At 38.9% G+C, this 27,480-nt stretch overlaps 1 protein-coding gene across 3 annotated transcripts in view; it reads left to right on the forward strand.

Moving 5' to 3' along the window:
• The window catches only part of CDK8 (cyclin dependent kinase 8), a 66,057-nt gene that overhangs the window by 33,046 nt on the left and 5,531 nt on the right, over positions 1 to 27,480 (forward strand). For 2 of the 3 annotated variants that reach the window (XM_083362622.1, XM_083362621.1), the window contains exons 5-11: positions 7,812 to 7,869; positions 10,206 to 10,337; positions 12,599 to 12,742; positions 14,159 to 14,228; positions 14,998 to 15,070; positions 15,678 to 15,775; positions 25,853 to 25,931. In XM_083362622.1, the coding sequence (XP_083218748.1) occupies positions 7,812 to 7,869; positions 10,206 to 10,337; positions 12,599 to 12,742; positions 14,159 to 14,228; positions 14,998 to 15,070; positions 15,678 to 15,775; positions 25,853 to 25,931 (654 nt within the window). The remainder of the gene's footprint in view (positions 1 to 7,811; positions 7,870 to 10,205; positions 10,338 to 12,598; positions 12,743 to 14,158; positions 14,229 to 14,997; positions 15,071 to 15,677; positions 15,776 to 25,852; positions 25,932 to 27,480) is intronic. The other variant, XM_083362623.1, reaches the window with a different exon arrangement.

A 27,480-nucleotide genomic window follows, 5' to 3' on the forward strand; every position in this document is an offset into this window, starting at 1 on the left:
CGCCGGCGAGAAGCCCGGCCCGGAGGTGAGGGGAGGGAGCGGAGTGGCCGGGGACGCAGCCCGGGGCCCTCGTGGAAACAACACAACGCTTCACACACACACACACACACACACACACACACACACACGCACGCACGCACGAGGAGGGAAACAAGCTTGACTGAGGAGGGAAACAACGCTTGACTGCCCCCTCCCCCCCACACACACACACCCACGAGGAGGGAAACAACGCTTGACTGCCGCCTCCCTAGCAGACCTCCCCATTCCTGTTAGAAATGGAGCCCAGTACTTCTAGTACTCCTGCACCAATGGAGCCCAGTACGTCTAGTACTCCTGCACCAAAACAAAGACGCAGGTCATACGAAGCTGCTTTCAAACTAAAGGTTGTGTTAAGAGCAGAAAAAAGCAATAACAGTATTGCAAGTAGGGAATTTGGTGTTGATGAAAAACAAGTGAGGGAGTGGCGGAAAATGAAAGCTGAGTTGGAAAAGATTCCAAAGGCAAAAAAAGCTCGACGTGGTTTAACAACTCCATATGTGGCTCTAGAGACTGAATTGCATGAATGGGTTATGGAGTGTCGTCAAAATGGTTACTGCGTAACACGCATGGGAATTCGCTTACGTGCCCTTCAAATGGCTAAAGATGACAAATTAAAAGTACCAGGCATTGAAAATTTTGTTGCGTCAGCAGGATGGTGTACTGGCTTCATGAATAGGTATGGCCTATGTTTGCGGCAAAGAACAAAGATTTCACAGAAGTTGCCAAAAGACCTTGATGAAAAAGTGATGTCATTCCATTCATTCATCATAAAACAAAGAAAGATCCATAACTATGACCTGGGAGATATTGGGAATATGGATGAAACACCTATGACCTTTGATCTTCCAAGCAACAGAACCGTGGCAAGTTTGGGAGACAAAACTGTTTTACTCAGAACCACAGGTAATGAGAAAAACCATTTTACAGTTGTTCTGTCATGTTTGGCTAATGGAACTAAGCTGCGGCCTGTCATTATTTTTAAAAGAAAGACCTTGCCTAAAAAGGTCAAATTCCCACCACGAATTACAGTGCGTCCACATGTTAAAGGCTGGATGGATGAAGATGGAACAAAAAAGTGGCTGGAAGAAGTTTGGAATGGACGACCAGGAGCAGCCTTAAAGAAAAAACCATCATTGCTAGTTTGGGATATGTTCAGAGCCCACACATCTGATGACATAAAAACATTGGCAAAGTCTTCTCAAGTTACTTTAGCCGTTATTCCAGGTGGGCTTACATCTGTATTACAGCCCTTAGATGTGTGTTTAAATAAACCTTTCAAAGACCGTGTGCGAAAGATGTGGTGCGAATGGATGTCATCTGGTCAAGCCCGACTAACAAAAGGTGGAAATATGATGAAGCCTGACATAGAACTGATAGCAAAGTGGGTTCGTGATGCATGGGAAGAGATTCCAGAGGACATGGTGAAGCACGCCTTCAGGAAATGTGGCATAAGTAATGCTATGGATGGCAGTGAAGACACTGCTTTGCATGAGGAGGACAACTGTGATAGTGATGACAGCGAACTCTGTGACAATGTATATGATGATAACCTCACACCAGCTACAGCTGCAGCTCTGTTTGCAGATACAGATGAGGAGGAGGAATCCAGTTTTGAAGGATTTTGATGCTTGTGTTTTAGCTTGGTTGCTTATTGAGTTAAGGTTTTTGTACATTTAAAGTTATTGTTAATACTTTAATATTATATATTGTTTTTGTTGAATATACTGATAATATATTGTTTTTGTTGAATATACTGATAATATATTGTTTTTGTTGAATATACTGATAATATATTGTTTTTGTTGAATATACTGATAAGATATTGTTTTTGTTGAATATACTGATAAGATATTGTTTTTGTTGACCCTCTTTTCCACATGCCTCAATTAAAGCAATTTTATTGTTATCTACCTGTATTTTTATTTTTGAAATTTACCGTGAGCTGCTGCATTTCCCAGCCTCGGCTTATACTCGAGTCACCAACTTTTTCCAGTTTTTTGGGGTAAAATTAGGGGTCTCGGCTTATAATCGAGTCGGCTTATACTCAAGTATATACGGTATGAAAGAGTTCCTACCAGTAAGAAATGTTGATCTTGATCCTAGTAGGCTTATGAATAGGACACCATAATAGCTCTCAAGAATTCATGTATAATATACATTGTGATACATTTTATCATATAGTATATATTATTATGAGTGATATAGTAATATATAATATAAAAGAGTGATAATATATAATGTAAGATGGACTGGGGGGGTGGCATGATAGCCGTGTTCCAATATTCGAGGGGCTGCAACAAAGAAGAGGGGTCAACCTATTTTCCAAACAGTGGATGACAACGAATCAAGGAGAAAAGCAACCTAGAACTAAGGAGAAATTTCCTAACAGTGTGAACAATTAACCAGTGGACCACATGGTCTTCAGAAGTTGTGGGTACTCCATCATTGGAGGCTTTTAAGATACCTGGACAGCCACTTGTCTGGAATGGTATAGTGTCTCCTGCCTGAGTGGGGTGTGTGAGAGAGTGAATTAGAAGAACTCCAAGGTCCCTTCCAACTCTGTTATCCTGTTCTGTTCTGTTTAGCATGTAAGGAAAATGATAAGTCATTCGCAGTCATAAAATCAAGATAAGCTATCAGGGAGTGGATCACTTCAAGCCTGCTTAATCAAATTTACAAAAGCACAGCAGGGGTGGGCCTTAGAGAATGCTGTTTCACAGGCAGGTGTAGCTACAAAAAAGGTGCTTCTCCTAAGTCCCATGAGATGACAGTGCTGTACAATTCTATCAGATCTTACTGCTAAGGCAAAAATATCAAGGGAACTACAGTCCCAAAGGTTAACCAGATCCTAAGCTATGAAAGACTTTATTGGTAACCATCAACATTTTGAATTGCACATTGAAGCCCTGTGGTAGCCAGGTGTTGTGCACAAGAGCAGAGATACTACATGGACAAAACGTGGAATGCCTACAGTTGTTTATACAACTGCATTTTAGTTCAATTGAAATTTTCAAGTGATCATCAAAGGTAGTATATTGCAGTTGTCCAAACTGGAACATGACATCCCAGTCCAGAAAAGGTCGTAATTCGAATGTAAGAGTGATTAGTGTAAAGATCCTCATGGCCATGGCCACCATCTGCTCATTAAGCGGGAGTCTCAGAGTGCCAGCTGGAAAAATGCAAACTCATCAGGAATTCAAGAAGATAAATCCCTTGAGACTGGAAGTACTTTGAAAGCAAACCACTCACTCTTTGTAGGCCTGAGCCTAAGCCTGCTCCTTTCCATCCATATACTTACAGCAATAGATAGAAGTTACGCAACATTGCCTGTTCATTTAGGGAGTGACATGTAAAGCTCAGTGTCATCTGCATACTGGAAATAACCTATCCTGATGGATGATCTCACCTAGCAACCTCATGTTGACATTAAACTGTGAAACCCTGAATTAGCAAACGCCTTAAGCTACAACTCTCCACCTAGCAACACCAACTGGAAACCACTTCAGAAGAAGGAAGAGAACTGGTACAGTGCAGTGCTCCCACTTCAAGTCTCCATAGCTGCCCAGAAGGCTACGTTATTGGTGATATTATATTCTCCTGAGAAATCAAGTAGGACCAGGAGAATCAAATCCAATTTTGGCCCGACCAAAGCTCATCAAAGAGCCATAGTTTTGGCATCTAGCAATCAGGGAATACCATCATTCAAGGATAAATTAAATGACCATTTGAATTTGGTTCTTATATATATATATATATATATATATAAGAACCACACACACACACACACACACACATAAGGGACGCGGTGGCTCAGTGGGTTAGGACGCTGAGCTTGTCGATCAGAAGGTCAGCAGTTTGGCGGGTCGAATCCCGAGTGCCATGTAACAGAGTGAGCGCCTGTTACTCGTCCCAGCTTCTGCCAACCTAGCAGTTCGAAAGCACGTAAAAATGCAAGTAGAAAAATAGGGACCACCACGGTGGGAAGGTAACAGCATTCCGTGCCCCTTTGGCGTCTAGTCATGCCGGCCACATGACCACAGAGACGGCCTTGGACAAGCGCTAGCTCTTCGGCTTCGAAATGGAGATGAGCACTGGCCCCTAGAGTCGGAAACGACTAGCACGCATGTGAGGGGGAACCTTTACATATACATATGTGTGTGTGTGTGTGTGTGTGTATGTATATAATTGATTTTCTCATTTTACAATTGGGTATTTAAAAAGCATCATGATTGTTGATCAATAGTTCAATAGCATACATAAGTCTTTAGTATAAATCTCATATTACAACATCAAATATTTCCTCTCTTTTTCTATTAATATCTGCTATCTCCTATTGGTCTAGTACAATTCTTATTATTAACAACTAAATAAAAACATTTTTGTTACAGTTATCAATAATTTTTAGCTTATACATATCTTAATTGCATTTGCACTTAATCCTTGTATTTAATCTATTGTCCTGTTATTGCTTTTTCAGGCTTTAATTTCCCTTCAGTATTCAAATTAGCACTATTCTTTATGATTTCCAAGTATTTTATATTTAGGTGACCAAAGTTTCCCTTATCTCAACTTCTCCCTTTTTCCCTTTTCAAAGCAAAGTCTAATATTCTGGTTACACATCTTACCTATTTGATTATTGTATTGCTCTGTTTTCTAAAAATTATCTATTTCCCACCATGTTAAACCATCTGATTAATAATACAATATCCCCTCTAATAGGTCAAAACCATTATAGGTATTGTCTGGGTTAACCAATAGTTCAATAATATACATAAAATTTTAGTTTAAGTCTAATATAGAACATCAAATACATCCTCTCTCTTTCCAGTAATATCTATTATCTCATATTGGGCAAACAAAATTCTTATTTTCAACTAAATAGAAACATCTTTGTTATATTCAATAATTTTAAGCATGCAGATAGATAGATAGATAGATAGATAGATAGATAGATAGATAGATAGATAGATAGATAGATAGATAGATATTGTGTTTGCACTTAATATCCTTATATAAACAATGTCCTATTATTGCTTTTCCCCTATTATTTATGTTTTCCAAGTACTTTATGTTTAGATGAGCAAAAGTTTCCCTTATCTCAGCTTCTCCCTTTTTCCCTTTTCATACCAAAGTCTAATAGTCTAATTAGACATCTTACCTATTTAATTATAATGTTACTCTATTTTCTAAAAGTTATCTATTTTTCACCATATTCAACCATCTAATTAATAATATAATATCCCCTCTAATAGGTCAATGCCATTATTTTCTTCAGCCTTATTCTGGATTTTTTCCTTTGACAGCTAACCTTTCATGTCAGTGCCTTTGAATCATCAAATAGTTCTCCCTCTATTTTTATATATCTTATTTGGAATAAGAAAGACCATTTGGTTGAAGTTTTTTTGGAAGGACGAGCCCATTGGTATTCATTAAATCACCACCCTATTACTCCAATTGCCCACAATTGTCCTGATAGGTTTATCTTCCATTCAATCTGTTGTTCTTCCTTTTCCTCAAATATATTCTAATTTGTAAAAAGTTGTAAATTTGTAAAATTTAATTTGTAAAAAGTATGGTGTCGTTATTAAGTGCATTGTTGAATTATTTCTGAAGATAAACCCTAATTCTTGTATTGTCTATTTCTTATCCAAAATATACAGTCAGTACTGAATTTGAATTTAGAGATGTGGAAGAGAAAAATTAGTAAATAATTAGAAGCTGTGTTATTTTTTTCAGAATTATTCATTTCTAATCTAAATTAAACCTTTTTTACTCCAGGATTCAAATTTATGAAAACATTCATAAATTTTTTAGGATGTATTTTAGAACCATTTTCATTAATTCCTCAGAAAAATCTTTTGATATGCGGCTAATGGAATTTTGTTGATTATAAATATATAAATTTAAAGAACCAAAAGTTTTTAGAGGACAGAAAATAACAGTCTTCTGATTGTTAATGACATATGTAAATCAGTTTTGCCATTGTTCCGTGAATGATAACCGGTAATAAATAACTGAGACTTCCATGTGTATTTCATTTGTTTATAATTCTCACTGATTATTTTTTTCCCTCATCCCAAGTTTACTTCTGGTGATTAAATAAATCTGATAGAAAGTAACATTTTATGCAATATCTGAAAACATACGGGAAAGTCATTTACCTTTTTTTATTTTTATGTCTATTTACTCAAACATTTGTATCAATTGTTTTCTCTATTTTTAAAATGGAAGGAAAATCCATTTCTGTGACCTTAATGAAGATTATGCACAGAAATAATAAAAATGAGCAGCTCAAAAGAATTTTCTAACATATGAGATCATAAGATTGGTATGATGACAATGGTAGACACCAGCATTCAGACTTAAAAAAAAGTAAAGATAAAGCTTTTTTAACTTTAATATTTTACCTTTAGATATTTTTTATCCTTATAAAGATATATGTTATTTCCACCAATAAAGGAGAATATTTGTATCTCAGGGTTGAAATGAGGGGATCTTGATGCTTTCTAAGCTTGGTTGTTTACTTACAGATGTTTCATTATCTGAACTAGGGCTAGTATTGCTAGCACTGATAATGTTACCTAGTTTGGGTAATGAAACGTTTGCAAGAAAACAAGCTCCGGGTGCACCAAAGGCTGGTTATTTCTGCACAGATATATAGTAGAAAGGCATTCTACGTATTCTTCCTTGATTTCTTTATAATTATATCAGTCACTACTAGAGCTGCATAGTCTAATAGTGCCTTGTGATAATTACAACCATTCTTTTGATATTAGCACACACCTGCAGTCTTCTTTGAATATCTGCATAAATATACAGTCATACATAATCCTTTTCAAATCTGTTGTATATCTTTTCCTATCAAAGGAAATTTTATTATTGTCGGATATTTTTGTAAATTTTCAATTGTTCATATGTATCTTAAAATTCATATGTTGCCATGTAGCTGCCTCACTGATATGACAATATTCATGCATGTTGAAATATTAGTGAATTTCAAGGGCTTGTATATTTTCCTGGCAGATTTCTCGAATGAACAATAGTCATTTCTTTAAACCGATCTCAGAGATAAAAGTTTGAATTTACACCATTAGGACCAATATAATCCAATTATTACTGGGGGTTTTTATAGGTTTAGCAACATTTTAATAAGAAAATAGCAATTTAATATTGGCATAGCTCAGTAACATTTTAAAAGCAATTGCGCAAGTTGTTTACAAGAATTTCTAAAAATATTGTCAAAGAAAATTATTGGGCAAATAGATGAGATTAAAAAAACATTGGAAGAAAAACAAACTCCATGAAATAAGCCTTTAAAATATCAAACTAGCACCCGTTTTTCTAAAAATGAAATATCTGCAGAGGCAAGGCACGGGTAGCACAATGCTCATTAGAGAGATTAATTTTAGAGTAACACATAGTTGTATATAAAATATTGTATAGTTAATATTTACATTGTTTCTTGGGAGGAAATGTACATTGCTTTTCTGTATTTGGCTAATGTTGGAAGTTGGAGGCAGGAGAAACATGTTTTTCTCTGTGTTCTGGAACATAGTTTCCCATCTGAGGAGCTATTGTGAGAACACAAAAGAGGTAAAAAAATTATTTGGCTGCTTACGTAGCCTTACAACAAACTAATAATGTACAGGCTTTATCACTTTTAACATTCCACTGCATTTTGATTTAAAATTGGAAAAGTAAAGCTAATTTCAGCCACAAATGTTTAGGTATACTTTGGTATATGTATTGTGTATTTATTTTTTTTTCCACAGAAACCTGCTAATATTTTAGTTATGGGTGAAGGTCCTGAGCGAGGAAGAGTAAAAATTGGTATGTTTATATCTTTGATAAGTCCCAGTGTAGCATTTAAGACAGTATGTTCTAACAGTGCATAGGCCAATACTTATTATTAAAATCTACCAGATCACAGATCAAATGAAGAGAGGTAAAATGTTCACGTTGGACAACATTAGAGCAGGTTATAGGCTGGGAGAACCTAAACTCGGCTCTGCTTTCATTAAAAATGTTGTAATTTTCTTCAGTAATTTTAACATTTAATAATAAATTTAACAGTTGTATTTGGAAAAGTACTTATGCAAAGCTAAATTAATTCCTCAGTCGTAGGAAACAGGAAAAACTGTATATTTTTAATAGGAAAAAACTGAAAATTGTATCTTTTTATTTCTGGTGAAACTATTTTTCATAATCTGGAAATTCTATATTCTATTTAAAAAGTTCTTTCAAGATATTAAAACAACATCTAATATAATAGTAAAACAACATGTTATAATCAAGCATATTATGACTGCATGTCAGTGTCCTGGGGACATATGCATCAGCAAATGCCTACTGTGCATTTGAATCTTTAAGCAGATATATCTAGACATTATTGTAGAACGTTTAAAGATATTTAATTTTCCTTTCTCTAAATTCCTTTTCTAAGATGAATTTACATGGAATTAACATGATCTTCATTAGATGAGACTGTTGAACAGCAGTCTGCTAAAAATAGCTGGTCCTCTTTGAAACCAATGTATATTTCTGTTAGAAAGAAATAGAATTAGGCTAAAACTGAACACTCAGTCACTTAGATCTGTAAATAAATAATTATACTAACACAGATTTAAGTCCTCTTGTCAGTGAAACATGATGATCTAATAGCAGAGGAAAGATGGCACTTTTAACATTAATTGCACTGATATTTCTTGCGATGCAAGTAACCTATCAAATATTATTTGAAAATTGACACCTTCTTTTCTTGCAAACATGAACGATTTACAACATTTTGAAAAATATTATTGTGCCCCCAAACAGTTACACATTACTATTGGATTTGAAAGAGCATTTCTTCCAATTCAGTTAAGTCATCCAATGCCAAACACAAAAGTGTGATAAAGCTGAGGATTGATAAACAATAATCATGTTGGTATTTTGCTGTTTAAAGTTTTTTTTAAAAAAAATCAGATGTTTATATTCTGACACTATCCTTCTCTTTCTCCCCATTTTCCATGCAGCCAAAAGTGGTCTGTCAACATTTGCCTTTTTCAGCAGCTAATGTTCATTGTCTAATGCAGAACAGAATTAATTTTTAAAATAAAATATAATAGAAGTTTGAATAGGGTTCCATATAGCTAAACAAGCCTTCATATTATAGAGCAAATGAATGGGATTTTTTCTAATGAATATCCAAATATCTGGTACCTATGCTTAGGTTTCATATTTTAAAAAAAACTTATTTGTTGTGTGCTCTATAATTACAACCTCCGATTCTCAGCTCTATTGGAATTTCTACTGAGAAATGCATTATATTTACATTTAAACACAGCAATATGCAAGTGATATATTTTACTAATCTAAAAACACGATCTAAACTAATCTAAAAACGCGATCTAAAAACATTCTTATTCGAACAAGCCGGCCTGGCCTGATGGGGGATTGGTGGGGGTTTTTATTGTTGTTTTATTGGGGTTTTAATATTGTATTTACTGTTTTTAGTGGGCATATATTTAATCCTTTTTTAATTTTTGTAACTTTGTATTTTTATTCTTGCCCTGTTCACCGCCCTGAGTCCTTCGGGAGAAGGGCGGTATATAAATATTATTAAATAAATAAATAAATAAATAAATAATCTGTAGCTGTTTAAATACACACAAGCATAGTTTATTTTAATATGATAAATCCATCACAGTAGAGAAGAATTAGGTAACTAAGTGAACACACCAGGAATTCAGAAATGTTTTCCTAGCTTAAGAAGAATCCTGCTACCCTTGAATAGTAGGTTTTATTAATTTGTTAGTTGCTTTATTGCCTTGGTTGCTATAAATTGAACTGTTTCTGTCAGGTTACTTATTTGATATTATAAATATTTAAAGTCTTAACATGCATCAATATTTTTATATGTATTAAAATCATCTTACCATTTGCCAGTGATTCAGTTCCAGATTTCCAAATTTTCCAAGAACTGATCAGAATATGGGTGATATCCTGCATGACAAAGAGTTCATATTAGTGTGATTTAGTCATACAACACACTGTACAATTCTTTCAAAATAGGTTCAATAGGTTCAGAAGTTAAATTATATAGAATTTCTGCCTTATTTCAACTCAAATCACTTTGTATTGAGCAACCTATATGTTAAAATTTAATTTCCCTCCTCATTTTACAGCTGACATGGGCTTTGCCCGACTATTTAATTCACCTTTGAAGCCTTTAGCTGATTTGGATCCAGTAGTTGTTACATTCTGGTATCGAGCTCCAGAATTACTGCTTGGAGCAAGACACTATACCAAAGCTATTGGTAAGTAGTGCGATTGTCATTGTTAAGTTAGGAATATTGTATTATTTAAATCTGACTCACTTATTTGCTATGCCATATCTTATACAGAGGGACGCGGTGGCTCAGTGGGTTAGGACACTGAGCTTGTCGATCAAAAGGTTGGCAGTTTGGCGGGTCGAATCCCGAGTGCCGCATAACAGAGTGAGCGCCTGTTACTCGTCCCAGCTTCTGCCAACCTAGCAGTTCGAAAGCACGTAAAAATGCAAGTAGAAAAATAGGGACCACTGTGGTGGGAAGGTAACAGCATTCTGTGCGCCTTTGGCGTCTAGTCATGCCGGCCACATGACCACGGAGACATCCTCGGACAAGCGCTGGCTCTTTGGCTTTGAAACGGAGATGAGCACTGGTCCCTAGAGTTGGAAACGACTAGCACGCATGTGCGGGGGAACCTTTACCTTTATCTTATACAGACTTCTTTCAATTGCCTAAATGTGTTCTTCACACTTAATTAGCAAAAACCCTATTTAATTTGTTGATTATGTTCCATGTTTTGAAAATAAATGTCCCTAACGTTTAGCACTTAAATTGACTTGTATTATAGAACAAGGACAGGAGATTGTTGGCTTTGAATCCAGATTTAAGATCAAAGTGGTTCAAATCCACAAAAACTGGATGCTGATATTTAGTTTCCTCAGATTTCTAACCAATAGTAGTAAAGGTAAAGGTAAAGGTTCCCCCGCACATGCGTGCTAGTCGTTTCCGACTCTAGGGGCCGGTGCTCATCTCCGTTTCATAGCCGAAGAGCCAGCGCTTGTCCGAGGACGTCTCCGTGGTCATGTGGCCGGCATGACTAGACGCCAAAGGCGCACGGAACGCTGTTACCTTCCCACCATAGTGGTCCCTATTTTTCTACTTGCATTTTTACGTGCTTTCGAACTGCTAGGTGGGCAGAAGCTGGGACGAGTAACAGGCGCTCACTATGCTACGCGGCACTCGGGATTCGACCCGCCAAACTGCCGACCTTCCGATCGACAAGTTCAGCGTCCTAACCCACTGAGTCACCGCGTCCCTCAACCAATAGTAGTATGTTCCCTCAAATGCAGGTGAAAGTTACTTCATTGGGAATAGTGAAGGCAAAAACACCCTTGCTCCAATCATTCACGTTGGAGCCAATGGTTTGATTCCTGGAGCTAAAATAATATATTTAGTTTTAATTACATTATTACTAAAAATTTCTATTACCAAGTGTTTTTGAATTCTAACCGATTTATCAAAAGAGGTAACTCTATAAATAAACACATGGCAGTATTGCTTATTTCTCTTCCCTTCCAAATATTGTTAGTGTAGGGATTTGTCTTTTTCATTATCTTTTTAACTGTGTGAAACTAAATGGTAACTGCCTTTTACCTGTTAGTTACCTTTAATTCAGTTCCACATTCACACAGCTTGGATTTTTTTTCTGTCCTAAATAATCTGATGACATCTGGAACCCTACTTACAAACATAAATAGCACTGAAAATTCTTGGAGTTGGGTACTGCTCATTGCCTTGTCTATGAGAATTGTCATACTCATGCTCTCAGCCATAGGCTCTTAATCCATAATTAGACTTCTTATCCTATGATTGCTAAGTTTACTGAAGAGATTCATTTAAAAAAATAAAATCTTGTCAAGCTTGTAATTATCCCCAGTCAGTTCAGTTTTGCATAGTAATGAATTATACCTAATTCTGTGAGTGAATGAAATCTGGCATAATAGATCTCTTTCCCCATACCGCTGTCCATTACAAAAGATTGAAGATCTTCTGAAGTAGTTTTGAGAATTTGCAAATAATAGAATGTTATTAGTTATAGCCCATAATATTTAAACGTGAGTTTTGACATCTCCTTCAGGAATTGTTCAATTTTTTATACTTTTATCAAAGTTTAAAGTCATGGGAAATTTTATTTTTACAAGTGGCACACATCTTCCAGTGTGTTTGCTGTAATTGAGAATTTTCTCTTGAAAGCTTTAACATTTTAAAGTGGTATAATACATTAATTAGTTACAGGTTACAAATGTACTAGTTCTTGCTTAGGTGAGCAATCGTCTATTCTTCTGTTATAACTAGAATTGTAATAGATGATATGGAAATACAGGAGAATCTTTGACATTAGCACAACAACTGAAATGTTAGTTGGGAATGCTTGCAAGTATAATTATTTCTTTATGAGCACATCTACAAACCATTATTTCTTCTTTTTAAAATGCCTTTTTTATTTTCCTCCCTTGTTTTTTGTAAAGATATTTGGGCTATAGGGTGTATATTTGCAGAGCTGCTAACATCAGAGCCAATATTCCACTGCCGACAAGAGGATATAAAAACTAGTAATCCGTATCATCATGATCAGCTGGACAGAATATTCAATGTAATGGGATTTCCTGCAGGTATATATTCTGTTTTTATTATTGCTGATGTATGTAAATTAGACATATTTGGGCTTTCAAATGGTTAAAGCAATATCACTATGGAAGTTTTAATACGTTGCAAATGGTAGACACGAAACAAAAAACAATGCTAAAATAAATATATTATTACTATTACATATACCACAAAATGAAATCACAGCTCCCAGTTCTTTACTCATGTTGGCCTTCATTTGCATCGAGTTCTTCCAAAGAACTGAGGATGTCCTAATGCATTGGCATAGTATATATGCGGATCCAAGCAGTGTGGCTTTTTGTAGTTAATTGACAGGTAGAAATTTTGTCAATGCTCAGGTTTAAGTATATAATGCCACCCAACTCCCAGGAACTAATATCATATTAATTCCCCCATTTATCATGATGCAGTTCATTTATCATCAGCAGTTGAGGAAAGGTCTTGATTGCATTTCACCATGATCAATTAACTAAAGCCATGACTGGTATTTTTAATTTTAAGAGGGGAAGAGAGTAGAATTCAGTAAAGAGTGAAAACGGATAAAAAAAGGAAAAAAAGTTCCTGTGATTTAGGTAGGAGTTAAAGTTGGGCTCCCATCTATTTATTTCTCTCCAATATCAATACCATTTGGAAATGTTTCAATCTTACTTTCTTCATATTACAAAGTTATATAACCTGGGAACCAAATTAAACTTTAAAATATAGTAATCAAGAAGCTAATGAAGTCATCGGTAACTGCCACATTAGTTTTAATGCTTTATGTTAAATCAGTTCAAAACCTTTAAGGCGAATTAGTATAACAATTTGCAAATTATATCGGATTACAAGTGGTCCTGAACGTATGACCACTTGAGGCCAAAATTTCTCCTGTTAATTCAGACATTTGTTAAGTGAGTTTTGCCCCATTTTATGATGTTTCTTGCCTCAATTGTCAAGTGAATCACTGCAGTTGAAAAGTTAGTAACCTTGTTTATAAGTGAATCTGCCTTCCCCATTGACTTTGCTTGTCAGAGAGTTGCAAAAAGTGATCACATGACCTTGGGACACAGCAACGGTCATAAATATGAATCGGTTGCCAAGCATCTGAATTTTGATCACATAATCATGGAGTTGCTGCAAAGGTCGTAAATCACTTTTTCAGTGCCACTGTAACTGAAGGGGTCACTAAATGAACTGTTGTAAGTCGAGGACTACTTGTATATTGTTTATTTACTGTACAGTACTTAGTGCTTTTTTAATAAGGCAAAGTATACAGTGTAAATAAGTAACAAAATAAAATTCATGTTCTTGTGTTAATAAAAACTGTTTACCCAGAGTGAAAACTGAAGAGGATAGAGAAGATAATAATTTTCAGTGCTTAGTTGATGGTACCCTAGTTCTGTATTAAGAAGGATGAAATTATACTGATATTCACTTCATAGATAAAGATTGGGAAGATATTAAAAAGATGCCTGAACATTCAACTTTAATGAAAGATTTCAGAAGAAATACGTAAGTTTTGTGAAGATCTTTGACAATGCTACAACTTCATGAATTTGTACACTCACTAAGCTGGTTTTCTGGCAAACTTTTTTCTATCCTCTGATGGTTGCCCCTTCCCTTTGATACCAAAATAAAGATGGTTATTTTGCCCAGGGCAAAGTAAGCAAAATAGCAGTGGGGACAAGAAGGTAGGAAGGATAGGCTGGGAAATTCTGGGCGTTGACGTCAACACATCAGTTCTCAATGTTGAGAAACACTGGTCTGGATACTAAGCCATTTCAAATGATCAGAAGGGAAATAACTCCTGTTTGGGCCACCATTCAGAGTATCAGGATGGAATAGTGTCTGCTGAGCCCACTTTTTGTATAACTTTGGAGCTACTTTGATTTAATAAGTAATTATTTGTTCTATGCAAAAGTATAGCTTTTTAGCTTGCAGATAGAAAATGTAAAGACTTGGCTTTGATAGAAGCCATTATCAAATGCCTCACCTTCAGAAACGTGAATTTAATTTTGTACAAGAGTCATACTAAATAACTTTTTGTATTCGTTTGTTTCATGGGATACGTATGGGAAGCCATTTCCATCTGGCACATATAAAGGAATGTGTATCCTTGGGCTTCTTCCACAGAGCTCTGGCATCATTTTAAAATACAGATAAACGTCTCATAGCAATTAAACTGAATGAGGCCAAATCTTTTAATTCTATAACATCCCCTTATACAAATTTTATCCTCAGTTTAATGTCAGGATTATTATGAACCAGTGTTTTCTTTCAGATATACCAACTGCAGCCTTATCAAATATATGGAAAAACATAAAGTTAAGCCGGATAGTAAAGCATTCCATTTGGTAAGTTCATGACAGATCACTCAGGACTGAATTCCTACATAATTTCCAAAAACAATCATTTGAGATGTTTTAAAGTGCTTTTCATTACATCTGCAGAAGTGTATTTATTATAGAGTTAAATGTATTTGCTTTCAATTGCAAAGTGACAGAAGCCTTAGAAAAAGTAATCTGAAGTGCCCCTCATAGGTTTTTCATAAATATATTTATTTCCAAGCTTTGGTTATTAAGTATCAGATTATGCAAAAAAAGAACAATGAATGAAATCTTCAAATGTAATTTTTGTTTTTACGTTATAACAAGCAATCATTTTTGCTAGGTCCAAATTTTATCTGTAAACAGCTAGAGGTAAGCTTTTCTCCTCAATAACAAGTGCTGGGGAGGGGAAATGAAAAATTCCATATTATTGATTGATTTACCATGGCTGTCCTGGGTTTCAAGCAGAGCTTGGGGACTGAATTTAGGATCCTTTGTATGCAAGGTATATAGGATGACGGGGTGGCTTGTTGATTCTGAAGATGCATGAAAGGAAGATTCATATATTCACAGAGTGGTGGAATATTTTCTGGGTTTGACAACAGTGAAGATCTTCTGTTTTAATTGTACTTAGCTACAGAAATTGCTTACTATGGACCCAATAAAGAGAATTACCTCAGAACAGGCTATGCAGGATCCTTATTTCTTAGAAGATCCACTTCCGACATCTGAGTAAGTGATACAGAATTCATATTTCTTTAATGCTTCCTAAATATTTTAAACTAGCAAGGATATTAAAATGCTTAAAATATTTAGGAGAAAATTAGGGAGTGGAGCTGGGGTTCCCGAGAATAACAGTGAATGATATTTCACTCTTGACAAACAAAAAATGTCTTTTTATGCCATTTGCCATTTTAAAATAATGTCCTATTAATCTTTTGTTTTATGAGTCCCTGATTCCATTAGTTTGTAGCATTAATCCTTTATTCATTCACAAATTGATTATAACATATATAGTCATCAGCCAAGTGCCTGCTAGACCTCCCACTTTCAATATAAAATAATATTATTTAATTAACATATTTTTTCTTTATAAATCTGTGATATAAATTGCAATTTAGTAGGAAGGATAATTGAAGCCAAATAAATAACTCTTAATGTTCATTAGCTCAGGTTTTCTGTGATATAAATTACAATTTAGTAGAAAGAATAATTGAAGCCAAATGAATAACTCTTAATGTTCATTAGCTCATGTTTTCTGGGATCTTCTAGTTGGGGTATTATAGACTTTATAGATTTTTCAGCACAGAAGTGTTATTGTTTATTGACTATAACAGTCTTGTCCCCTTCAGTGGCGGAGCAGCCCTACCCTCAATAGAAATTTTTCTTTCGAATCCCTAAGAGCTGCGTCTATATGGAGCCCTGTACTTTAAAGAATAAGTATTGATTTATTAGATTTATATGTTGCCTTTTCATTCAAGACTGCAAGAATGTAACATTGACACATGATCTTTATATCCTGAGAAAAAAATGGTTCTGAATAGTGATATATAAATAATAACAATAAAATGAAAGGTTAAAAATTATTTTTAAAAAGTTATAAACAATTCTGTAATGTTTGACTGAAATTAAAAGCTAAAAAAGCACAGTCTTTTGTACTTTATTTAGGGGAAAAGAATATATTGACAGGGTAAGAAACTGTTTTATATCTCAATATTACGTGGAATGCAAGATTCATATATAATACCAGGTAAAACTGAGTTCTCTTGAAAAGCTTTTATATACCTGTCACCAGGAACTAAGGACCTGCACAGATTATAATTTTCATGGATAGGCAAACGTCTAGAGTCAATTGTAAGCTATTTTAGTCACCCCAACAGAACAGCCTGATATTATGTGGGATTTTAGAAGGATTTTTTTTTACTTCTCTCTTAATTTATAAAACCCAAGGGAAGAGTTTTTGTTGCACTGCATCCAGATGGTGATAGTTTCACTTCTGGAAGTAACAATGACTTCTGCTGTAAGAACATTCAACAATATAAGTCTCATATCCTTCTGTATCCTAATTTGACAACTTCTTATCTTTACTCACTCAAGTCCCAAGGAGTAATGTTCTTTCTTAGCATCTTGATAGAAAAGATAAAAGCATTAAAAGGGTATGAAGGCAAGGAGTTAATATTATCAAATTTCTTAGATTCATTTAAATTGTTCCATAAAATAATAATAGTGATGGTGATGGTGATGATGAAAGGGACCTTGGAAGTCTTCTAGTCCAACCCCCTGCTCAGGCAGGAAATCCTATACAATTTCAGACAAATGGTTGTCCAGTCTCTTCTTAAAAACTTCCAGTGTTTGAGTATTCAAACTTCTGGAGGTACGTTGTTCCACTGATTAATTGTTCTGTCAGGAAATTTCTCCTTAAATGTAGGTTGCTTCTCTTTGATTAGTTTCCATCCGTTGCTTCTTGTCCTGCCTTCAGGTGCTTGACTCCCTCTTCTTTGTGGCAGCCACTGAGATATTGGTATACTGCTTTCATGTCACCCCTTGTCCCACTTTTTATTAAACTAGACATACCCAATTTAGCCTCCAGTTCCATAATCATCTTTGTTGCTGTTCTCTGTACTCTTTTTAGAGTACATATTTTTCACATTGTGATGAGCAAAACTGAATGCAGTATTCCAAGTGTGGCCTTAGCAAGGCATTATGAAGTGGTATTAACACTTCACATTATCTTGATTCTGTCCCTCTGTTAATGCAGCTTAGAACTGTGTTGGCTTTTTTGGCACTGCTGGCTCATATTTAAGTGATTGTCCACTAGGACTCCGAGATCACTCTCACAGTTACTACTATTGAGCAAGGTATCACCTATGTTGTACCTGTGCGTTTGGTTTTTCTTGCCTAAATGTACTTTTTTCACAATTGAATTTCATTTTGTTAGATAGCGCCCAATGTTCACGTCTGTCAAGATCCTTCTGTATCTTAAGCCTGTCTTCTGGAGTGTTGGCTATTCCTGCCAGCTTGGTGTCATCTGCCAATTTGATGAGTTCAAATAGTGTGGCCACATTAAAAAATAATTCTTGAGATATTCCAAACAGCATGCCATTTGATGAGCTAAGAAGAGTGCTTCTATACTCTTTGGTAAGAGCATGCCTACTCAGTATGTAATGCGATTTTGGTAATCCATGAGGAGCATATCAGTGAACTTCACTGGCTACCAGTCTGCTTCTTAGTGCAGCTCTAGGTGTTTGTTACGACCTTTAAAGCCCTTAATGGCATAGGTCCAGGCTATCTGATGAACCATCTCATCCTGCTAAGACAAGCCATTTAACGGGCCAAGGAGTTAAAAATGTCTTCACAGGCATATCAGCATCCTTTGTATTATATTTTGGACCTCAGCACTAAAACTTACATTTACATCTACATCAGGCAATACAGGCAGTTTATTTATCTATGGTCCTGAGATTATTTTTTTAATGGATGTATTCAGTTTATATCACCATTCATCTCATATGCATGACTACAGCAACATACATGAATTTTGGCTAGCTGATTGGGATGTTGACATTTAGCAACTATTTGTAACAAGTTTGAGGACTTCATAGATGAAACAAGTCCTCTCTATGCTGACTTAGACACGAGTTTGCAGATAAAGTATCTCAAGGTAATTCAAAACAGTCAGATTGACATTGATCCTAATTATGTACACTCCAGGAATGTGACATCAGCAATTCATTGTATCAAACAAAGACTATGGAATAATTCAGTACAGGAATTAATGTCCAAAGCCAAAGTATCCCATTTTCCTACAACATTTGGGATTAATTATATTTTTCAACTCTCTAAATATTTGACTAGCTGATATTTTAGTAGATACAGAGTAGCCTTTCAAAAGTCAGATTTAAAAGTGTTGCCATCAAATATACTGTATGGTATTTTCTTTTTTAAAAAAAATCCCATCTCTGAAAGATTTTGTCCCTATAATGGTACTGATCATGAAATTATGAATCATATTATATTATATCATGAATATTGTAAGAGTCTTTGTCAGGAAGTTATCTATTTTAAATCTTAAAGACATTTCTGAGCATGCAAATGTAATTCAATTGCAGATGAAAATCCTAAAATTACAGTGGCGACAGCGACATTTTTAAGTTCAGCTAAAAAAACCAAGCCTTTTGGTAACAAATCAGTGAGCTGGGATTTTAAGTCTATTATGTAGCATTTATTAAATATTTTACTGGTTAAATTGTTTTACCCAATGTCAAGTTTAGATTATGTTTCTAATTTGCTTTGGGACATTTTGGCTGCAAATAAAATTGATCGAGATGGAATATCATGCTATTTGTCCTGGCTCAGGGCTTGTATGGCTTGAAAGTGGATATTTTGTGCAAGATTTTGAAGAGGATGGTGGAAGACATTCTTAGAATACACTGGTTTCAGTCTGATCTGAGATGTGATTTTGGGACTGAATTGATTTTAATCATTTTGTTGGATTACCTTTATTGAGAGAATGACAAACAGTGCAACTCTTTCATTCTTCTTTGGGCTTGTAAAAGATTTTAATAAGGAGGTACTTTGAATTCAGAGGGAAAAGGTGTCCTCTACTTACAGTACAATCCTAGAGAATGAGTCTCTTGCTTTAAGGAGTTTCTAATGAATGCTATATCCACACCCTCCAGACCTGAAGCACTGTCATGTACAGCTTTAGACTTTAATATAATTTACAAAATAGTAAACTAGTGGTTCACCTCTGGAAACTGACAATCTGCAAGGCTGACCACAACTGAGTGATTATTTTTCAACTTTCTGGCAATTATGCCCCAATATTTCAAAGCCGATCTACAAAGCCAATTGGGGGAGCCATCTGGAGATTCAGAGTATATTGTTGTGAGTGTGCCACACTGAGGTTTCTGGTTACAGAATTGTTCTGGTGACAATGATTCTATTACATGGTTCTGCTGTAAATCAGCAGAAGCCATGCTAGACATAAACCAATATCTGGATGCCTTGGTGGGGTCCTATCTCTCTCATGTCAGAAGCATTGTTCAAGGCACTTCCATTAAAGGGATTAGCCAGTGACATTTATTTATTATTTATTTAGTTTATTAAATTTATATGCCGCCCTTCTCCCTAAGAACTCAGGGCGGCGCACAACAATAAAAATTAAAAACATAAAATAGAAAATTTAAAAAAGAATTAAACAATAAATACAATAATTATATGACAATTTAAAAACCAGTAAAAAGCTAATTAAAACCGTAGTCAGTCCAGGCCCGCTTGTTGGAACAACCACGTCTTCAGGTCACGGCGGAAGGACCGAAGGTCAGGGGTCATCCGCAGCTCCAGGAGCAATTCATTCTAAAAGGTCGGCACGCCCACAGAGAAGGCTCTCCCCCTGGGGATCACCAGCCGGCATTGCCTGACTGATGGCACCCTGAGGAGGCCGACTCTGTGGGAGCGAACCGAGCGATGGGAGGTTGACAATGGCAGCAAGTGGTCTCGCAAGTACCCCGGGCCTAAGCCATGTAGGGCTTTAAAGGTTATAGCCAGCACCTTGAATCGCACCTGGAGGGCAACTGGAAGCCAATGCAGCTCACGCAGGAGTGGTGTAACATGGGAGTACCGAGATACTCCCATAAGCACCCGCGCGGCCGCATTCTGCACCAGTTGAAGCCTCCAGGTGCTCTTCAAGGGCAGCCCTATGTAAAGAGCATTGCAGTAATCCAAACGAGAAGTGACGGCGTGGGTAACCGTGCATAGGGCATCTCGGTCCAAAAAGGGGCGCAACTGGCGCACTAGGCGAACCTGTGTGAAGGCCTCCCTGGTCATGGCCGTTAGATGATCATCCAAGTTGAGCCGTGAATCCAGGAGGACACCCAAGTTGTGAGCCCTTTCTGAGGGGGGCAATACCTCCCCCCCATCAAAAGAGAAGGAACTTGTTGGACAGTACGAGATGCCGATATCCACAGCCACTCGGTCTTGGAGGGGTTGAGCCTGAGCCTGTTCCTTCCCATCCAGACCTGCACCTCCTCCAGGCACCGGGACATCACGTCAAGGGCATCACTGGGTTGGCTCAGGGTGGAGATGAACAACTGGGTATCATCCGCATATTGGTGATACCTCACCCCAAAGCCATGGATGATCTCACCCAGCGGCTTCATGTAGATGTTAAACAGGAGGGGGGAAAGAACCGACCCCTGAGGCACCCCACAAGTAAGGGGCCTTGGGGTAGATCTCTGTCCCCCTGACAATACAAACTGCGAACGGCCTGAGAGGAGGAGAACCACTGTAAAACCGTGCCTCCCACTCCCAACCCCTCGAGCCATTGCAACAGGATACCATGGTCGATGGTATCAAAATCAGCTAAGAGGTCAAGTAGGACCAGGACAGAGGAACAGCCCCTGTCGCAGGCCCTCCAGAGATCATCCACCAGTGCGACCAATGCTGTTTCCGTGCTGTAGCCAGGTCTGAAACCGGCTGGTACGGGTCCAGATAGTCCGCTTCCTCCAGGAATTGCAGGAGCTGACGCACCACCACACTCTCAACAACCTTTGTTACAAAGCGAAGTTTGGAGACAGGATGGTAGTTATTCAACGAGGCCGGGTCCAGGGCAGGCTTCTTGAGGAGGGGCCTCACCACTGCCTCTTTCAAGGCGGAGGGGAAGACACCCTCTGTCAAAGAAGCATTGACCACTGCCTGGAGCCAGCCCCCTGTCACCTCTCGGGCGGCTGAAACCAGCCAGGAAGGACATGGGTCCAATAAACAAGTGGTAGCACTCAGTTTACGCATGATCCTGTCCACATCATCCAGAGTCACAGGGTCAAACTCACCCCAAATGGTATAATCAAAGAGTCCAAGCCAGTCCGGATCTGAGCGATTTTGTCCTGCAGATACTGCACAAATTCCTCAGCCCTACCCTGCAAGGGGTCATCCCTTGGTCCCTGGTTAAACAGGGAGCGGGTCACTCTAAACAGGGTGGCTGAGCGGTTATCTGCGGACGCAATGAGAGCGGAAAAGTAAACACGCTTTGCCGCTTCCATCACCACTAGGTAAGACTTAAGATAAGTTCTTAGCTGTGTTCGATCAGATTCGGATCCGCTGGACCTCCAACAGCTCTCTAGGCGTCTTTTTTGGTGCTTCATCTCTCGGAGCCCCTCGGTAAACCAGAGGGCCACCCGGGGTCTGCGCCGGGTCAGAGGCCGCAAAGGCACAACTCGATACAAGGCCCCAGCAGCCGCCCTCTCCCAGGCTTCTACTAGGGCCTCGGCAGAGTTGTGGGCAAGCGAAGCAGGAAATGTCCCAAGCTCCGACTGGAACCTTTCAGGGTCCATCAGGCGCATGGGGCGGAACCACCTGGTCGGTTCCACCTCCCAGCGGTGGGGGGTGGCAGACTGAAAGTCTAGCCGGAGAAGGAAGTGATCGGACCATTTATTTTTTATTTATTTTATTACATTTATATACCGCCCTTTCCCAGAGGACTCAGGGCGGTTTACAGGGTAATTAAAAACCAAAAATACAAAAGTTAAAAAACCAAGTTTAAAAATTTATCCCTGTATAAGTAAAACCCCAATTAAAATAAATTAATCCTCAGCCTGGGCCAGAGAGCTTGAAGAACCAGGTCTTCAGGTCCCGGCGGAATGAACGGAGGTCGGGGGCAGTCCTCAGCTCCACTGGCAGCTGGTTCCAAAGGGCAGGAGCCCCCACTGAGAAGGCCCTATCCCTGGGTGTCGTCCGCCGGCAATCTCTTACCGGTGGCACCCTGAGAAGACCCTCCCTGTGGGAGCGCACTGGACGAAGGGAACTTGATGCCGGCAGCAGGTGTTCCCTCAGATATCCCGGACCCAAGCCATGTAGGGCTTTATAGGTCATCACCAGCACCTTGAATTTCACCCGGAGGGCAACCGGAAGCCAATGCAGCTCGCAGAGTAGAGGTGTTACATGGGAGTATCGGGAGACCCCCATCACAACTCGCGCGGCCACATTCTGCACCAGCTGAAGTCTCCGAGTGGTCCTCAAGGGCAGCCCCATGTAGAGAGCGTTGCAGTAGTCCAAATGGGAGGTCACAAGCGCATGAGTAACTGTGCGTAGGGCATCTCGGTCCAGATAGGGTCGCAACTGGCGCACCAGGCGAACCTGGGCAAAAGCCCCCCTGGTCACGGCTCCTATATGGTCTTCAAAATTGAGTCGTGAATCCAGGAGGACGCCCAAGTTGCGAGCCCTATCAACGGGGGGTAACACCTCACCCCCCATTGTTAGAGATGGAATAGTCTGGTTGACCCGAGATGCCGATATGCACAGCCACTCAGTCTTGGCGGGATTGAGACGAAGCCTGTTTCTCCCCATCCAGACCTGGACCGCCTCCAGGCACCGGGACATCACGGCGAGGGCATCGCTGGGTTGGTTCGGGGTGGAAAGAAAAAGTTGGGTATCATCAGCGTACTGATGATACCCCACCCCGAAACCACGAATGATCTCACCCAGCGGCTTCATATAGATGTTGAACAGGAGGGGGGAGAGAACCGACCCCTGAGGAACTCCACAAATGAGAGGCCTCGGGGCGGATCTCTGCCCTCCCGTCAACACCGACTGCGAGCGGCCCAGGAGATAGGAGGAGAACCACCGTAAAACGGTGCCTCCCACTCCCAACCCCCTGAGACGCCGCAGCAGGATACCATGGTCGATGGTATCAAAAGCCGCTGAGAGATCTAATAGGACCAGGACAGAGGAGCAACCCCTGTCCCTAGCCCTCCAGAGATCATTCACCAGCGCGACCAATGCCGTCTCCGTGCTGTATCCGGGCCTGAAACCTGATTGGTACGGGTCCAGATAATCAGTTTCCTCCAGGAACAGAGGAAGCTGATGCGCCACCACACTCTCAACAACCTTCGCCAAAAAGCGAAGGTTGGAGACTGGACGATAGTTATTTAAAACAGCCGGGTCCAAGGCAGGCTTCTTGAGGAGGGGTCTCACCACCGCCTCCTTCAAGGCGGCAGGGAAGACACCCTCCTTCAAAGAAGCAGTTATTACTGCATGGAACCAGCCTCGTGTCCCCTCCCGGGCCGCATAAGCTAGCCAGGAGGGGCACGGTTCCAACAAACAGGTTGGACGGTTAAATCCCCCGTACCCAGATCATTAATCCACTGCCCAGAGATAAAATCTAGGTCGAGTGTCTGACCTCCATTATGGGTCGGGCCCTGAATTATTTGAGTCAGGTCCATGGCCGTCATGGAAGCCATGAACTCCCGGGCCAACTCAAACACCTCACCCACGGAAGGTAGATTGAAGTCCCCCAGAACTATAAACCTGGGGAACTCAATCGCCAACCCAGACAAGACGTCGAGAAGCTTGGGCAGGGCCAATGACATGCAGCTGGGAGACAGGTACGTGATCAATAGGCCCAACTGAACTCCAGGACCCCACTTCAAAAGGAGAGACTCACACCTGCCTATCTGAGGGACAGTGGCCACTCTCGGACAAAGACTCTCCCTAATAATAACTGCCGCCACCCCCACCCCCCGCCCCTACCCTGGGCCTGTGGCTGGTGAAACACGCGGAAACCTGGTGGGCATAATTCCGAGAGAGGGACACCTCCCTCTTGGCCCAACCAAGTCTCTGTGATGCAAGCCAGGTCCGCGTTCTCCTCCTCAATAAGATCATCACCATTGCCCAGGGGACACCCATGGGGGCTGTTTTCATATCCATGTCAAGCAGCAGCACTCGGATCTCAAACACAGGCCTGCTAACCTCCACCCCAAAGCTCTCATTGAACACTTAATGATTACACAAAATCCCTATAATCAAACTGCAAAGAACTGATGAAGCAGGACTTAGTTCAAAGTGAAAAATACTTTATTACCACTTTTAATCATGGGGTGAAACTTGTTCTTAAGATAAAGTTACAAATTATAGGGAAGAAAATGAATACAGATTGTCTTCACTTAGTGACCGCTATTTAACTGGCGAATCTATTTCTAAGCACCACAAATTATGTGACTATTAGACACTTAAAGTATCACTTCCCATTCAATCATTAAGCATGGTCTTATGATTTTCATTCCACATTCTCAATTCTTGTCACAAACCATTTGGGAAGCATGCAAATGGCGATCAAGTGATGTTACCACCATCATCACCCTACATGGCATGGGTCCGGAGTACCTCGGGGATCACCTGCTGCCGGCGTCAACTTCCCTCCGCCCTGTGCTTTCCCACAGAGAGGGCCTCCTCAGGGTGACACCGGTCAGAGAATGTCGGCTGGTGGCCCCCAGGGGGAGGGCCTTTTCTGTGGGCGCCCCGGCTTTATGGAATCAGCTGCCGGTTGAGCTCCGGATGGCACCTGACCTTCGCTCCTTCCGACGCGGCCTGAAGACCTACCTATTTGAGCAAGCCGGCCTGGCCTGATGGGGGATGTCCTGGGGTTTTTATTGGGGATTTTTATTACTCTACTGTTTTTAGCTTGGGCTCTTATTTAATTCTTTTTTAATTTTTGTATTCTGTATGTTTTATGTGCCCTGTTCACCGCCCTGAGTCCTTCGGGAGAAGGGCGGTATACAAATATAATAATAAATAAATAAATCATAAATACATGCCAGCTGCAAAGTGCTCAGATGGTGATCACATGACTGTGGGACTTCTATAGTGGTCATAAATATGAGGATTGGTCACAAAGCTATTTTCTGTTTGTTTTTTTACACCATAATAACTTTGAACACTCAATAAATAAGAAAGTAAGTGAGGACTACCTGTACTTGCAGATATCCTCCTTCATACATTTCTTCATTAACACACTAAATCAATGGACTTTTGCAGTGTGTTTGCAGGCTGTCAGATCCCATATCCAAAACGAGAATTTTTAACTGAAGAAGAGCCTGATGACAAAGGAGACAAAGTAGGTATCAAATTAAGGCTTATGACAAAACAAGTACATTTAGAATTTTTCCCGTCTTGTACAGTTTTATACTTGCCTATGATTTGGAGAATTAGATTAGTATTAATAGTTCTGTTTAAAATCATTTAGTATATGAAGACCACATAATAAGGACATGAAGTGTATTTTTCTATATATATTTAGGGGCATTACTTTTATTGAACTATTCCTTGTCAGAATATGAGAATTAAATGTCACTTGTAGAAACAAAATGAATATTTGATAATATGGGAATATCATTACATTTATCACTAATATTTCCAGTACTAAACATTACAGTGAGAAATTTAACAATGTTTTACCAAATATTGAAAGGCTTAATGTCAGAGATTGACAACTCACATAATTTGTAGAGTTACCAATTTATTTACATATTTGGGGGGATAGCTAACTTGGATGTGATTTGAAATACTGGTATTTGCAGAGTAGCAGACTTCACAACCGTTGTATTAATCTTTGAAAAAACAAACTTCACTATTACAAGAACAAAGGACAATAGTAAAATGAAACCTTTTAAGAGTTGCAGAAATAATTTGGGGCATGTATTATGGAACAATCCTCTTTGGGACTGAATTTTGTAATCTCAGTTTGTACTATAATTATCTTTATTGCATGACCATTTGATAATGTGGCCAGCTTGGTGATAAGATGTGGCAAGAATCTTAAACAGATCTAAAAAACAATAGCTTTTTATAAAGCTATAAATAACATTGGATCTCAGTAGTGTGCAATTTTACAAGATCCAGGGATTTGCTATAAAATAGAAGACCTTAGACCAGGGGTGCCCAATCCCCGGTTCATGGACCAGTACCAGGCCACGGCATGCCATCAACTAGTCCACACAAATAAGCAAAGCCCCATCCACAAGATGCAGGCAGCACACAAAACCACACACCCTCCGGTCTATGGAAAAACCTCTCCACAGAACTGGTCCCTGGTGCCCAAAAGGTTGGGGTTCTCTGCCTTAGACAATACAACGCAAGATTATCTCCTGGAGAACAGGAAGAGCTTTTATTATCCTCGGGATTAGAAAATCTTATTACTCAGCTTTAATTATGGCTCCAAATCTAAATGCTTACCTAGTATAAGGCCCTTACTTAACAACCACAATTGGGACCAGAATTTTGGTTGTAAGTTTATGCAGTCATTAAACAGGTCATCTATACAGCCTGACTCAATTTTATTGAGAATGGTAAAGCAAATCACTATAGTCTTTTAGCAAAACACATGGTTGTTAAACAACTCCATTCTTCCCAAGTGGGAAGTTTTTTCTGGAAACTGGCAAAAACATCACAAATTGCGGTCATGTGACCATGCAAGCCAGTTGCCAAGCATCTGAAATGCAATCATGTGACCAGGTGTGGGTGTGGCAGTTGTAACTTTGAGGATAAGTCATAAGTCATTTTTAAGTCCATTATAACTTCCATGTAACTTCAAATGGTTGCTAAGCAACTGATAAGTGAGTACTTTCCTATACACGTAATCTCAATTGAGTTCCAAGTAAACATTT

The sequence above is a fragment of the Vipera ursinii genome (assembly GCF_947247035.1).
Source record: "Vipera ursinii genome assembly, chromosome: 4".
Classification (NCBI taxonomy): domain Eukaryota; kingdom Metazoa; phylum Chordata; class Lepidosauria; order Squamata; family Viperidae; genus Vipera; species Vipera ursinii.